This window comes from Delphinus delphis, chromosome 5 (genome assembly GCF_949987515.2).
Source record: "Delphinus delphis chromosome 5, mDelDel1.2, whole genome shotgun sequence".
Lineage (NCBI taxonomy): Eukaryota > Metazoa > Chordata > Mammalia > Artiodactyla > Delphinidae > Delphinus > Delphinus delphis.
In genome coordinates, this window is record NC_082687.1 from 64,301,150 (window position 1) to 64,318,322 (window position 17,173).

At 36.8% G+C, this 17,173-nt stretch overlaps 1 protein-coding gene across 1 annotated transcript in view; it reads right to left on the bottom strand.

Annotated features, from left to right (window-relative positions):
* CEP135 (centrosomal protein 135) overlaps nucleotides 1-17,173 on the bottom strand; it is an 89,289-nt gene that overhangs the window by 42,021 nt on the left and 30,095 nt on the right. Inside the window, exons 7-12 of the mRNA XM_060012486.1 lie at nucleotides 15,622-15,750; nucleotides 13,487-13,702; nucleotides 10,221-10,286; nucleotides 7,547-7,685; nucleotides 4,594-4,817; nucleotides 276-428 (exon numbers count right to left, since the gene is read on the bottom strand). Of these exons, the coding sequence (XP_059868469.1) occupies nucleotides 276-428; nucleotides 4,594-4,817; nucleotides 7,547-7,685; nucleotides 10,221-10,286; nucleotides 13,487-13,702; nucleotides 15,622-15,750 (927 nt within the window). The remainder of the gene's footprint in view (nucleotides 1-275; nucleotides 429-4,593; nucleotides 4,818-7,546; nucleotides 7,686-10,220; nucleotides 10,287-13,486; nucleotides 13,703-15,621; nucleotides 15,751-17,173) is intronic.

Consider the following 17,173-nt stretch of genomic DNA (forward strand, 5'->3'; position numbering starts at 1 on the left):
CAGGCTGAGACTCATTCAGTAGTTTTAGAAATAGGGAATTATCTCTAACTGACCTGACCCATAGATAAGCTAGAAAAGAGGAAGAATAAATATGAAAAAGCAATAGAAATCTCTGCTTTGGGAACAGAATGATAGTAGAAACTATTATTAATTCTAACTCTGAAGGAAAATCACTAAGGTCCATATATTACAGTAATTTAAAGGATATATACTGGTACCATTACAGTTAACTGGTGCTATATAATCTGTTGGCTTAATTATAATCAATATCTTACTTCATTATATAAGACACTTAGTTTATCTCTTTCTGCTGTCAATAATTTAACATTGGACTGTATATCCTCCATATGTTTTTCAAATCTTTCTAGCATATGCTGAAGTTCATCTCTTTCTCTTGTGATCACATGAATTTCTGAGTTGTAATCACCCTGAAACATAATTCAAAAACAGAAGTTATCATTTGTTATAATTATCACCATGTGGTTGCCACAAGGATGCTGATGATGAGACTGACTGAAAGATGCTAACAGACAAAAAGAACACAACTTCCTTTAATGTAATTAAGGAACACAATTTTTAATCTATAAGGAGAGAAGGAGAGAGAGTGCTGGCAGTACTGGGGCAAATTTCCTGGCCTTCAAGTTCCCAGCAAGGGACCCAGTTGCCACTGATACTACTTGATCAGATTCCATGAGCTGTTTCAACTGTCATTCTCCCTGAGTTGTTTATACTGGTGGTAACTAAAGTATAATCCCCAGACCAGAAGCATGTAGCATCTGGGAACTTGTTAGGCATGCAAGTTTTGGGGCCCACCCCAGACCTACTCGATCAGAAACTTTGGGGACAGGGCCCAGTAACTGGTTTATCAAGCCCTCCAGGTGATTCTGATTCATACTGATTGTTGGGAATCCCTAGTTTATAACCCTCTCCAGGGGAGGAATTAAGAGGGTATGTGTATAGCTGCTCATCCAGTACAAGTAACTGTACAGCCCAGCACATTCCTCAGTGTCTTCTGTGACTGAATCTAAGATCAATTTCCCTAGCACACCAAACCCCAACTATCCCAGCTTCAAACCTATGTGAGGTCTATTTTTGCAATCAGATAAATATAAATATTTCTTTTTTTTAAGATTTATTATTTATTTATTTTTGGCTGCATCGGGTCTTAGTTGCAGCTCACGGGCCCTTTGTTGCGGCACGTGGGATTCTCTCCAGTTGTGGAGTGTGGGTTTTCTCTTCTGAAGTTGTGGTGTGCAGGCTCCAGGGAGCATGGGCTCTGTAGTTTGTGGCACGCGGGCTCTCTAGTTGAGGCGGGCGAGCTCAGTAGTTGTGGCGCGCGCAGGCTTAGCTGCCCTGCGGCATGTGGGATCTTAGTTCCCCGACCAGGGATCGAACCCACGTGGCCTGCATTGGAAGGCCGATTCTTTACCACTGGACCACCAGGAAAGTCCCAATATAAATATTTCTACCAGACGGTGTACATTAGGGATGTTCACTGAATAAGCAACTACTTCCAACATTTCTAAAACAAGATTTTGCCTATTATTCCAGTACAATTCAAAAAATCCACTATCTTCATAGCTATTGTAGAAAATAAATACAGTAAATGTAGACTTGGGATCTGTGGTATATTAATGTTCAAGTACTAAATGCAGAAGCTCCAGATAGTGATAATCTGATAATTTGGTACACTGGGAAGCATCCTAATCTATGTTATTCAGTATCTACTGTGCACATACCATGACCAATATAGACTTGGTAAATGGTAGATATCTGTGAAGTTCCCTTCACCTGCCACTTGGAAATAAGTTATCCTCTTGGTTAAACAAGCAAAATTAAGGCATAATGGATGAGATTAGCTATATGGACACCTTAAAGGACAAGATGTATTATAGGACAAAAGCAATTAGGGTGAGGACTTAATCAAGGTTTAAATAACAATAAAAGAAAATCTGTAACTTAACAGTATCTAAATAAAAATATCTTACAGAAGGGAGGTGGGCTGCCTATGTTTTAGAAAGGAGAGCTCAATGAATAAGGATTTGACAGTCTATTTTCATTACTGTCTAGGTCTCAGCTTAAACATCACTTTCTCTAAGGAGTCCTTCAGGATTCTCCAACCTAATTCAGATCTCCCTCAATGTACTCTCATAGCATTCTGAATCTTTCCTGTATTCTTTCCTCATTAACACTTACTTTACATGAGATTATAAAGTTATTTACATGATTGGGTGTTTAATGTGTCTTTACCACTAAAATGTAAGCTCTATCAGGGACACAGTAGGTATCTGGTCTTACCACATCTTCAGAACCTAGCACGGTACCCAGTAAAACGAATGAATTCTCTACTTTTCCAAATAGATCTTGTATGTAGGCATTTATATTTGTGTTAATAATTCCCTTTTACCACTCCATTGTTCCTAATACACACACACACACACACACACACACACAGGCACACACACAATGCTAAAGACTGTGAGGATAGGAAACAGGTCTTCTTTATCGCATATTCTGGGTGTCTCATTCATAGTACATTCTCAGTGTATGTCTACTGAACTGAACCTAACTTTCTACCTAGACCTGATGTGCTTTGAACCAGCAAATAATAAGGAAATGAAACATTTACTAGGAACTAGGTGTTAATGCTGAACCCTTCTACAAATTATCTCATGTAACCTTCACAAGAGGCTGTAGTTACTTTCCTCACTTTGCAAATGAGGAAACGTGGAGTTAGGTAACTTGCCTAAGGTCATAAAGCCAGTGTGCAGAGTTGAAACTTCTATCAGGTTTCCAAATCCAAAGCACTTTCTGCTACACTATACTCAAAACTCACATTTGGAACCCTAGTCAGTACAACGTGAAAGAGGACAGTGCCGTCCCTACACAGACAACAGAGAATCAATGGGTGTACTGTTGACAAAAATCATTGATATTAAAAATGTCAATATTTTACTGAGTTGCTGCAATCCCAAGAAACTCTGCCTAACAATTTGCCATAAAGCAGGGGTTGAAAACTCACAGCCTGTACCTAATTCAGCTTTAGAGAAGTCTTTGTTGTCTGCCAACAAGTGTTTCTAAGCACGTTTAAAATACCCAATTTTAGGTGGGAATTTACTCTAGTTCCCAGCACTCACAACTGTCTTACACTCCACCCATTTCACTCATGTACATCACCTATTATTCCCCACCATGCCTGAAATTTATTACTGGGACTTTAAAATGCTATCAATGTCCCAACTTTCTAAACTTTAGAAAGTGAATTCTTTATCTACGTCAGGTAACATTAGAATATTTCAAGAAGTAAATAAGTTGAAGGGGGAGAAAGTCTCTCCTAATTTCACCAGTACCTTACCAGTACATCTCAATTTGTCTTTCAATTATGAATTCACACCAAGCAAACAAATCAAATATTTAAAAGCGTTGAGGTACTTATCTACTCAGTTCTATTTAATAAATACTTGATTAAACTCATCAACCATCTTGTAGAAGATTGTCTGACACAATGAAGGTGATCAATTCAGTGATTTTTCCCGATCCCTAGGTATATATGGAGCTTGAAAACAACTCAGTACACATAAATTAACTTACACTGCATTTTCCACCAATTCATTGTGCTTGTAACAGATAACACAGCATAGTGTTTAAACTAAACTTTGTAAGTCAAATTCAGCCACTAGCCAATGAGGTTAAAAAACAGTCTAATCAGAAAATGACTCAAAACCATTTGACAATGGACAGAGATCTTCAGGAAAAAGATGACATAGTTGGTTAATAGAGCCAAGTCTGAAATCAAATGTTCTGAGTTTTAATGATTTTACTCCTAACTTCCCCTAATTTTATCTAGTGTGTAGACAACATTAGGGTCACATAAGCCTCCAGGACTCCCATAGCTCCAAAGCTTAAAATAAAGAAAAATCTAAAGAACCCAAATGATATTTATAAAATGTTGAAAATAATTAAGACCTAAAATAGAGACACATGCTTTTAATCTCTTATAAATCATGGTTAACTTTAAGTAATATATGTCTTTAGACTACCGAGTTGCAAATGTGATTGTAGTGGACAAATGGGATGATCTCTCCAGCACTCACTGACATTTTGTACCTTCCCCTGTTGCATAGTTATCATGGAAGATGACTGGTCTGTACAATGTGGCCTGGCTTTCTGACTGGTCCAAGGCTGGGAATGGCATGAAGCCATATAAACAAAGCCACTTTGCTTCAAGAGACAAAATGCATCTGATACAGAAAGTAAAGGATAGAAAGAGAGGGAATATCCAATAGCATGAGTTCCTGATTCCAGTTTCTGGAAGCTCAGATGCCCCTGCACTCCTCCCATATATATAATGAGCTATTCAATCTTTCCTTAATTTCCAGGAGTCAGTATGCTTTGCTTTGTTCTTAAGTAGTTTTCCTAATTAATACAGTGTTCCTAAAGTACAGGTCATGGAAGAAAACAAAAATCAAAATTAAGAAAGACTTCTTAAAAGCAAGTAGAATAACGTTAGATTTAATACAATAATAAACCATAAAAGTTTGCTCATAAAGATACTTTCTTGCCTTATCAATTACTCTCATAAAGAGATATTACCTTTTCTAGTGTCTTAATTACTGGAATTTTTTCACATGTAGAATGACTTCGAGAGCAAGATCTTCGCTGTATTAAATGCTGGAGTCTTTCTAGCTCTTTCTTATAAAAATCTCGTTCATCTTCTATACCTTTCAGAAACGTATCTAAACGAGAAGGTGACTTGTCTCGTCGTTTTATTCCATGTTCTAGCCTCATCCTCTCAACTTCCAAAGTAAGTTCTCTTTCTGCAAATTAAAGTATAAAATATTAAAACAATGTTGCATATAAAATGTATAATCAGCCAAATAAATTGTATCAATAACTTTTACAATGTAAGTTACTAAAAATCATTAGCTATTTCGTATATCACCTATAACTGCCAGGTATCAAAGAGGTAAATGCTGAAAGGAAAAGAGAAAAAAAACAAAAGCAAAAATTAAAAGTTTAAATAAAATCCAATAAGTCAAAGTCCTCTGCTTTTGTCATATACAAGGATAGGTACTATTTAGTACTACACAGTGAAGCAGTAAATCATCACATGGTACATTCTGATGACCTGAAAATGCACTAAAAGAAAATTTACCTGTAAACAATTGATCATAATGTGGGCAATTTTAACATTAAGCTTGAATTTAATATAGTATATATACAAAGAGGTCAAAACAACTAGTCTTTCTTTAAATAAACACAATTATTAACTTTTACCATAGAAATCACCTTTTCAGGAGTCATAAGTAGCCTAATACTGGCAATTTCATATAGTTCAATTTAACTGATATTCTTTACAGCTCTAAAGCATGAAATGATTTTCAAGACATATTCTGATTCACTTCCCATCTTTTCTTTCATTCATTCCACAGATAATTATTGAGTATTTACTATATGCCCAGCATGAGCTAAGGATACAAGTATGAAAAACATAGCCAAGGTCAAATAATTATTCTAGTTGTAGTAGGACAAGAGCTACAAAAGAACAGCATGCAATGCAATCTGGAGGATGAATAGGGAAATTCATTCTGAGGAGTGACCAGAGAGGTAAGAAAGTATGAGAGTGGAAGGAACAGGCAAATGTGTTAAATGCTAAGTCAAATAAACTGATGAATGGAAAAGTGTCCACTGCATTCAGCATAATGGAGGTGAGTGGTGACCTTAACAAGAGCTGTTTTATTGGTGACGTGAGGACAGAGCCAACTGGAGTGGACTGAGGTGATAAAGGGTAGTTGGTGATCAAGCAGAAAAGTACAGATGACTTTTTAAGGTGTTAAAGCTATGATGAGAAGGAAAGAGTGGCTGGATAGGAATGGGTACAATTTTTGCTTTTAGAATGGGAGAAGGGTAAGCATGTTTGAACACTAATGGGAAAAAAACAGTACAAAGGCTAAAGTTAGGAAAGGAGATAATTAATATGAAAGCATTATAAAATTAGAGAGAATGGGATCTAGAGAACAGATGGAGGCAGTGGCCTTTCCTAAGAGGTACAAGTAACAGGAGGGAAGATAAAGATGGACAGGTTCAAGATCTGGGGACAGGAAACCGACAGAATGCCTCCCTGACGGCTTCCATTTTCTTAGGGGAAACCAAAGGTTAAGATCATCCTCTTAGAATGGGTTTACTGAGAATGAAAAACACTTGAAAATGTTCCCTGCAGAGACTGGGCAACTAAGCAGTAAGAAGTATAGAGTAAGATTTCCACACATCACTGAGGGGTGGGTGCTGTGGTTTGGGACCATACAAGTTACAGTGCCGTTGATACTGTCGGGTGCACACGCAAGGACTGCTTAGCTGCTCATGTGTGAGTACTTTGGTTGATCCATGGCTAGGTTTTGTGCAGGGGGATATATTCAAAACACAAAGGAACGAGGGAGTTTCAGGTATCTGAAAAATTACACTGAAATGGCAGGATAGAGCTAGCATGAAAGGAAGTAAATTGCAAAGTTTTATATGTAGGTCTAAGCACTTTAATAATATATTAACCCATTTAATCCTCACAACAACCTTCTGGATTAGGTGCCACCATTAACCACACAGATATGGAAACTGAAGCAATGCTAAGGAACATGCTCAGGTCATACAGCTGGTAAGTTGAGAAGGTTAGACAGATTATCCACATGAATGCTGAAGAGCCTAGGATATAGCTTCTTCTTAAAATAGCACACTGGCTTTCTTTCACTACATGGAGTTTGATGGCACCAGGCTTCCACACTTGCCATCCCCTCTGCCTGGAAAATTGCCCCAGATCTTCATATGGTTGGTGTCCTGTCACTAAGCCCTTGGATCAGTTGATCTCTAGCATACCCTCCCATTGTATTTGAAAATTCTTACCACCTAAAACTAACTTCTTCACTTATGTGCTACTAGTTTGTCTCCCTAACTAGATTAAAGCCACCACAAGAGCAGGGGCCTTTGTGTATCTTGTTTACCATTATGTACCCTGGCACCAAAACCGGTTCATAAACACTTGTCAAATGAATGAATGAACAAATGAATGAATTCTTACAAGTTCCTTAAATCAACTCATTTAGGATGGGGTACCTGGCAGAAAGCCTATTTCAAGTGTGTGTGTGTGTGTGTGTGTGTGTGTGTGTGTGTGTGTGTGTGAGTGTACTTTAAGGTGATAAAACTGCATTTACTTAAAAAGATTCTATACTTCAATTTTCCACTATTTCAGAATGGTCTTCCGCGTAATCGTAATTAATTCTATTACTGCATGCCTCAAAGAAGGATATATGTACATTGAAAAATATTCAAACGGGGTTCCCTGTACCAACTAGTCAGAATGTAAAAGGCCCCTGTAAGGTCCCTGAGGCAGAGAGGTTTTCTACTGTATCTCAGTGCCTACTCTGGTTTCTGATACACAGCAAGCACTCAACAAATATTTATTGAATGAATGAATGAAAGATCATCTACTACTAAAAATAATACATTAAGAAGACATCACAATCATTTTTTAAGTTACCAACATTTCATATTTTACCTGTAACTGCGAAACTTTCAATTTTTTTGTTAAGTCTTTGCTTTTCTTGTTCAAGCTGATGAACAACAGTTTCCAGGTCTGATTTTATAAGGAGTTCATCACTCAGCCTCTCCTTTTCTTTATGACATAAGTTTAATTCCTGAAAATTTTAACACTATAATTAAGATTTCTAGCAACTTTATAAATATAGCACTTAAAACAGATATTTGTAAGCACATTTATTTAAGAGTAAGTCACATACACACTTTTAGTCAGTCAAATATATATGGTTTCAATGAAAGTTAATTATCAATTATGGCTAAAAGCAACAATAAAACCCAAATTCAACAGTGCTCCTTTCTAAAGTAGTAGAACTATCGGATTTTATTTTCTTTTAATTTGTTTCTTTTAATTTGTTAGCATACTGTCTTTTTAAAAAATGAATATGTACTTGTGCAATAAAAAATTTTAAAGTTTTTTATGTTTAAAGGAAAGCAGAAGTTAAGACAGTGCTCTAAGACTACCATAGGTATACATAAGTACAAAGGTTTCTCTCTCAGCCTCATCTGCACAATGAGGATAAGACCAGTACCTGGACACTGAGGATTCATCTATAAATGGATGACTCTGTGAATGTGAAGCACTCTGTACAGTGTCCGGCACATGGCAAGTACTTAATAAGTGTTAGCTAATGATATCATTAGTATTTACCTTAAAAAAACAAAAAATGTAGTGCCAATGGAAAAAATAAGGTGGTCAGAAAGTACAGCAACATCTTGCTGTCAGGCAACAATACTAAAATTTGGTCAGAGTTCTGAGATAAGCATTATGAATCACATATAACTGTATACAGCGTGCATAAAAACAGCACTGAACAAACAATAAAAATCCCTGTCCTCACAGAGCTTACACTGTAGTGAAAACATCAAAACATCTACTTTACATTTATTGACCTCACTGGAGAATTTAAAAATATCTACGAAACTCAAGAGTAGACAACATTTAGCAGGTTTAGCTAATTCAGTTATTCAATATTGAGCTCAACTGAATACCTGCAGTTGAGTAAAACAGGAAGCCATTGTGATGCACTGTTTATAGTGAGCATATAAAAATCAACAAGTATTTGAACACCTACTATGTGCCAGCATATCACAAATGGCTTTGTTTTTTAATTTGCCTTATGACTGCCACCAGAACATTACAGCTTGACTGTAAAAAGAGTATAAGTAATGAGAAAACTTGGAAATTAGTATTAGTCTTTTCATTATTAGTGGAAACTCATCCAATTTAACAGGCTATTAAAAAAATTCTTAACAATCTTTTGGATGACCACCTAGAAATTTCTACCTGTAAGACATTCTTTCTGCCAGTTCTAGACTCTAAGACTATATGCTATATCTAGGTTTATGCTGGGATGATTATTAGTTTTCTCATTTGAAGACCACCAGAACAAACAATATGACTAGTAAAACGGTTTGTAATGCCAAACAAAATTATTAAAAGACGACTGAGTGCTTTTAATAAAAGTCAACAAAATTTTACAAAGTAACTATCAATTTTTAGTTTAAATATTAGTAAACTGACAAGTCATGAAGTCATTTAAAGAATATAAAATTCCTAACAGGTTTTCCAAATTTGAGTGTAACTTGCTACCTATTATATATGACATAAAAGAATTATAAAAATATAAATGAAACTAAATATATACATACAATGGAATATTACTTAGCCATAAAAAGGAGTAACGATACATGCTATGACATGCTTGAACCTTGAAAACATTGTGCTAAGTGAAAGCCAAACACAAAAGGTCACATATTATATAATTCTATTTATACAGAATATCCAGAATAGGCAAATCTACAGAAACAGAAAGCAGACCAGTGGTCGCCAGAGGCTGAGCAGAGGAAAATGAGGGGTGACTGCTAATGGATATGAAGCTTTTTCCTGGAGTGAAAAAATGTTCTGGAATTACATAGTAATGAAAAAAACCACTGCACCTCCTATCTTCCTCCTCACTCTTTTGCCCACGCCAGCCTTGCCAATGGCAAGTTAAAGACTGACCAGACAGCCCCTCAGGGAGTGGATACAAAACTGTGGGAGCAGAGTAGCAATGAGACCCCCGAGAGATGAAGATCATTTTAATACCTTAAATTACTTTCCCACATTTTCTAAGAAACCAGTTCATTCATTGGAAACTCTGATGCCTTTGTCTTACTCTGCTTACACTTTAGATGGCTTTCTACTGTCCACTAGAATAAAATCCAAACATCCTGCCATAGTTTAGAATGTCTTCCATAATTTGGACAAACTATGGTTGCACTCCTTTGTGCCTATACCAAAACCGCTGAATTGTTCACTTAAAAGAGTGAATATCATGATAGGTTAATTGTATCTTAGTTAAAAAAAAGTATAATAAAACATAAAAATTTTCTTGATGAAAATGCTGGCAATTCAATATAACAGCAGTCCCCAACCTTTTTGGCACCAGGGACTGGTTTCGTGGAAGACCATTTTTCCACGGATGGGGGTGGGGATGGCTCAGGCGGTAATGCGCGTGATGGGGAGCAGCAGATGAAGTTCTGCTCATCCGCCGCTCACCTCCTGCTGTGCGGCCCGGTTCCTAACAGGCCACAGACCGGTACCAGTCCACGACCCGAGGGTTGGGGACCCCTGCAATATAACACCTACTTACCAGTTGAAGTTTTCCCATTGTTTCTTCAAGATTCTGCATTTCAGATAGCTTTTTTTTAATCTCTTTCTAGGAATAAAAAGCCTATTAGGTAAATACCTAAAAGTCAAGAATACTTATCACTAAGTCACAGTGCAAATGAGACCAAGCCATTTTCCGAGCAGTTCATGTTCCCTCTCACCAGTGAGACCTGAGGCATTAGCCAGCCCTAAGCCTCAGTTTCAATGAGGAGGAGGCAAAGTTTAGGTTTCTCTAATTTCTTGGTATCCTGAATGCTTACAGGGACCTATCTGTAACATATGAAACGAGAGGGCTACTTGAAAATCTTTTTCTATCTGTATACTTGTAGGACTTTTCTTGATCCTTGATTTTTAGGATTCATCTTGTGGCCCTGTCATTTCCTGACTTTCCTATCTTATTTGCTTTCTCACCACCTGCTACTACCAACCTGGATCCTCTACACTGCAACTGAGAGTGCTGAATGCCAAGATTAAAATATTATAACCTAGGGGCTTCCCTGGTGGCGCAGTGGTTGAGAGTCCGCCTGCCGATGCAGGGGACACGGGCTCGTGCCCCAGTCCGGGAAGATCCCACGTGCCACGGAGCGGCTGGGCCCGTGAGCCATGGCCGCTGAGCCTGCGCGTCCGGAGCCTGTGCTCCGCAACGGGAGAGGCCACAACAGTGAGAGGCCCGCGTACCGCAAAAAAAAAAAAAAATTATAACCTAATAGGAATCTTCTATTGAGCCAAGGTGTCATTCTTGATTACTGCCAATTGGACACATGAAGCTGTGTTCAATATGTTGTATGCACAGCACAGAATATGCAAAAGGAAGTGGAAAAGGAGAGGAATGAGATATAGGAGTGTTGCAATGAAACTAAAGCCACAAAAGCAAAATTAAAACCGCAATAATTATGTTCTTCATTTTCAAGGCTGTCTTGACTATTCTGGGTCCCTTAAGATTCCACATGAATTTTAGGATTTTTTTCCTATTTCTGTAAAAAATGCCATTGGGATTTGGAGAGGTATTACACTGAATCTGCACATTGTTTTGGGTAGTATGGACATTCGAGCAGTATACAGTCTTCCAATCCATGAACACAGGATATCTTTCCATTTATTTCTGTCTTAATTTCTTTCAGCAGTGTTTTACAGCTGTCAGGGTACAAGTCTTTTGCCTCCTTGATTAAGTTTATCCCTAAGTACTTTATTCTTTTTTGATGCTATTGTAAATGGGATTATTTTCTTAATTTCCTTTTTGTATTTTAATTACTAGCATATAGAAATGCACCAGGTTTTTATGCAATGATTTTGTATCCTGCAAGTTTGCTGAATTTATTAGTTCTGTTTTTGTTTTTCTTTTTCTTTTTAATGGAATCTTTAGTGTTTTCTACACATAAGATCATCTCATCTGGAAACATAATCTTACTTCTTTCTTTTAATTGGATGCCTTTTATTTCTTTTTCTTGCCTAATTCCTCTGGTTAGGACTGCCAGTACTATGTTGAATAGAAGTAGTAAGAATGGGCATCCTTCCCTTGCTCCTAACCTTAGAGGAAAAGTTTTCAGTCTTTTGTCACTGGGTATGATGTTAGCTGCGGGCTTTTCATAATATGGCCTTTATTATGTTGAGGTAGTTTCCTTCTATTCCCCTAATTAGTGGAGGTGACACTATAAAATTAACTCATATTATTCAACTGATGTAAAGTAGTGATCTTCAAACTAGGTTATACTCATTCCTGGGATAACATAAAGACTATCCAAGTATTATGTAAAACTATCATATATATATATATATATATATATATATATATATATATATATATACACACACACACACACACACAAATAATATATTATTTACAATATATATTATATATATGTATATATAGTTTCAAGGAATCAATATCTGGATTCTTTTTCTTTTTTTTTATAAATTTATTTATTTATTTATTTTGGGGTGTGTTGGGTCTTCGTTTCTGTGCGAGGGCTTTCTCTAGTTGCGGCGAGCGGGGGCTACTCTTCGTCGCGGTGTGCGGGCCTCTTACTGTCGCGGCCTCTCTTGTTGCGGAGCACAGGCTCCAGACACGCAGGCTCAGTAGTTGTGGCTCACGGGCCTAGCTGCTCCGTGGCATGTGGGATCTTCCCAGACCAGGGCTCGAACCCGTGTCCCCTGCATTGGCAGGCAGATTCTCAACCACTGCGCCACCAGGAAAGCCCTGGATTCTTAAATTTGCACATACAGTCCTTCTTAAAAATTATCTACCTGAGAACCTGCTTGTGCTCTAGGTATCATGTGAGTCCTTCTTTCCCACTTCCCCTTCCAAAACTGCCTTTTCCCCACTTTTCAAAAGAAGGGCATGCATCTAATGTAATTCTATCTCTACTTATAAAAAACTTCCGAAGCACCAGACAAAAAGATAACCTGAAATGTTGGAGCTGGCCGAAGCCTTTGATTAAGACACTATTTTCTCCCATTATATCTTACTAAGAAATGTATTTCCAATAAAATTTTACTTTTTAATTTAATAAGTATTTATCAACATTTGTACTACAGTTGTCACTTTGATCCACTGATTACTAATAATTATAATGATAACACTATTTAGAGGAAAATACTAAATACTAACACTCTGAACCTTAAAGTCGCAGGACATTTTTTAAAATAAAAAATTTCAATTCATGTATTTTTTTAACTGCAGAGACATTTGATATGAGTTATTATAAAAAGATATTCAAGCATAAAATATGTTAAAATAGGATAAAATTTTGTGAGGATTTCAAGAAGGGTCATTTGGATTATACTGGCTATATTTAAAAGAATGATATGACAGTTTTAAGAGATCAATACTTACAATTGATTAGAAATTACATCCTTTGCATCTATTTAAACCTGAAGATGAAAAATGTTAGCTATCAACTTAAAAATGTGCAAGGACATACACAGTTTTAAAAAATACCTTTAAAGGTTCATGAGCACAAAATGACCTAGAGGACAAACTTCAGAAGCCTGCTCACAATGCAGAGATAAAAGGACAGAGATGAAAATCTTGTAGAAAAAGAGGATAGAGTCTGGAGAGCTGTCCTAGGAAGAGATGTGCTTCAGAAAGACAAACAACTAGAAAAAGGGCAAGAATTTAGGGGATGTAAACAACACCTTAGAAAAACGTGAATTACAAAACAAACCAAAAGGCCTGAATAGGACATCAAAAGGTCTCAAGCTCACCATACTCTAGGAGAATTAATGAGCACCTCCACAACCTAGACACACCTTTGCTTCCTCAAGTTCTTTGTCGGCAGTCTCGAGCACTTCTTCTTTATGTCTTTCCAACTGCTGTGCTAACTGGTCTATTTCAGTTAATTCCTGGCAGAGTTTTTCATTTTTGTTACTTAAATTAACAACTTCAGTAGTTACTGTTTCCTTGGTTTCCATAAGCTCTTGTATATGCTTTTCCAGGTCTTTATTAGCTTGCTGAAGAAAGTCAACCTAAATTGAATTTGTAATTCATAAGGTATATAAATTGGAAAATTATTAAAATACTGAACTTCCAAAATATTTCAAAATACTATATTTAAAAAAAACCCAAAAGTTAAAACCCCAGCTCTTTTACATTTGCAAACTTATACTGTTTCTATTTGCAAAACTGACAATGTGTGGTTTAGTAAAAATATATATCCACTGTCTTCAATTTTCAAGCATGGACGGAAAGGATAAGTAAGAAATTTGTGTGAACTTTTTCCCAATGCAGAGTTTTAAAAATATGACAAGATTATCACTACGATGATAATATTAGTCTAGAGTGCTGTCCAATATAGTAGCCACTAGCATCCACACATGGCTACTGAGCACTTAAAATGTGGCTAGTCCAAACAGAGATGTGCTATAGATGTAAAATACAAACAGGATCCCAAAGACTTAGTACAAAAAAAAGTAAAACGCTGCAATGATATTTGACATTGATTACATGTTGAAATGGTAATATTTTGGATATATTTAGGTAGATACATTATTAAAATATATCTCATCTGTTTTCTTTTTACTTTTTTAATCAGGCTACTAGGAAGTTTTAAATTACATATGTGGCTCATATCCTATTTCTATTGAACAGCACTGCTCGAGAGTTACTGCTGATATTTGGGGCTTACTCTATTCTGGTTGCAGTCTAGGTAGCAGTGACATTTAAATTTCTGAAGGTCATGGAAACAACCTAAATGTCCATCAGAAGAATGGATAAAGAAGTTGTGGTGTGTAAATATATACACACACACAACGGAATATTACCTAGCCATAAAAAAGAATGAAATAATGCTATTTACAGACACATGGATGGGCCTAGAGATTATCATACTAAATGAAGTCAGAAAGAGAAAGACAAATACCATATGATACCACTTATATGTGGAATAAAAAATAATAATACAAATGTACTTATTTACTAAACAGAAACAGACTCATAGACATAGAAAACAAACTTATGGTTACCAAAGGGGTAAGGGGATGGAGGATGGATAAATCAGGAGTTTGGAATTAGCAGATACAAACTACCATACATAAAACAAAGAACAAGGTCCTACTGTATAGCACAGGGAACTATATTCAATATTATGTAATAAAACATAATGGAAAAGAATATGAAAAAGAATAATATATAATATATATAACTGAATCACTTTGCTGTATACCAGAAACTAACACACATTGTAACTCAACTATACTTCAATTAAAAAACAAATAAATAAATTCCTAAAGGTCATTTGTCATGCTTCATAGAAGTCTCTTGTTCTTTCACTCTTAGGTCAAATGCATGACAAGGGAAACCACTACATAGGTAAGTGAAAACTATATGTTTAATTTTTATATTTATTTTAAAAAACCACCTTTTATATATTATAAAAGAAATACTGTCATAAAAATTTTGAAAATGGAGAAAATCATAAAGAAGACTATCCCATCACACAAAGATAAACATTGCTAGTGTACTTTGGTGTATTCTCTTCTAGTGTTTTCTCTTTCTGAATGCATACACACATTTTTTTGGTGTGTGTGTGTGTGTGTTCACCTAGTGTTTTTTTTATTTTTTTATACAGCAGGTTCTTATTAGTCAGCAATTCTATACACACACACATTTTTTTTTAAAGCAAATTGAAGGTTACATTTTACCTATGGTTTATTCTCTTCTTTTAAATATTTATCATTATGGTGTATATATTCCTACCTCATTAAATATTCTTAAAAAACATGAGTTTTCAATAGCTGTACCCAATTTTGGATACTTTGACTCCATCAAATTTTTTCCACCGTAAGTAATAGCCAAGAAAACAACGCTGTCACTTTCACAAACCCACAGACCATTATAAACACTTATGATTTCATATGCTCAGTGAAATAATTATAAAACTCATTACCTGAATATTTAAATGAGCAATAAGCTTTTCGTTGGCTTTATTTTTAGTCTCCAGAGAAAGGATATCAGGGGAGCGACCCCCATCCAATGCAACCGACAGTCGTTCTATCTCTCGTTCTCTTAGTTCAATCTGAAGACATAAAGTCGTGCTATCATTTTAAGAACTCGGGTTTTCAACTGACATGATTAACACTGGACAAACATTTATTTGGATATACTTCCATTTTTCTTAGGTCCCACAATATATACAAAAGATTAACATTCATATATATACCCACACATAAATGGGATTACGAAATGCATTTATGCAGAGCAAAAATATACACAGAAAATATCAACCTAAGAACTGTCAACATAGGTTTCATAAGTATTTTTATTGAAGAGATTCTTCCTAATTTTTTTGTTTTGTTTTTTCCTCCTCTAAGAGTGGGCAATGTTTATATAAAAAGAAACTACTAACTACTGGAATTGAGTCTGAACTACTTCACTGCCTGGTGGAATAAATGTGGGATAAACAAATGAATGTAAAACACAAAGGAAAGTGATTTGCTACTGAAACTCAATATTAAAAAGGATATGAGGCTGGAGTGAATTTAATTAATTATCTATTATTTAGAAAACAACAGACTATGATTAAAAACATCACTACCAACCACGAATTCACATACAAGAATCTGGAAAAACAACCTGAACCAAGATGGCGGAGTAGAATGACGTGCTCTCACTCCCTCTTGGGAGAACACGAGAATCACAACTAGCTGCTGGACAATCATCGACAGGAAGACACTGGAACTACCAAAAAGGATACCCCACATCCAAAGACAAAGGAGAAGCCACAATAAGACTGCAGGAGGGGCGCAATCACAGTAAAATCAAATCCCATAATTGCTGGATGGGTGACTCACAGACTGGAGAACACTTACACCACAAGTCCACCCACTGGAGTGAAGGTTCTGAGCCCCACGTCAGGCTTCCCAACCTGGGGGTCCAGCAGCGAGAGGAGGAATTCCTAGACTTACAGACTCTGAAGGCTACTGGGATTTGACTACAGGATTTCGACACGACTGGGGGAAACAGAGACTCCACTCTTGGAGTGCACACACAAAGTGGTGAGTGCACTGGGACCCAGGGGAAGGAGCAGTAACCTCAAGGGAGACTGAACCAGACCTACCTGCTAGTGTTGGAGGGTCTCCTGCAGAGGCGGGGGGGTGGCTGTGGCTCACCGTGGGGACAAGGACACTGGCAGCAGAAGTTCTGGGAAGTACTCCTTGGTGTGAGCCCTCCCACAGTCTGTCATTAGCCCCACCAAAGAGCCCACCATAGGCTCCAGTGTTGGGTTGCCTCAGGCCAAACAACCAACAGGGAGGGAACCCAGCCCCACCCATCAGCATTCAAGCAGATTAAAGTTTTACTGAGCTCTGCCCACCAGAGCAACACCCAGCTCTAACCACCACCAGTCCCTCCCATCACGAAACCTACACAAGCCTCTTATATAGCCTCATCCACCAGAGGGCAGACAGCAGAAGCAAGAAGAACTACGATCCTGCAGCCTG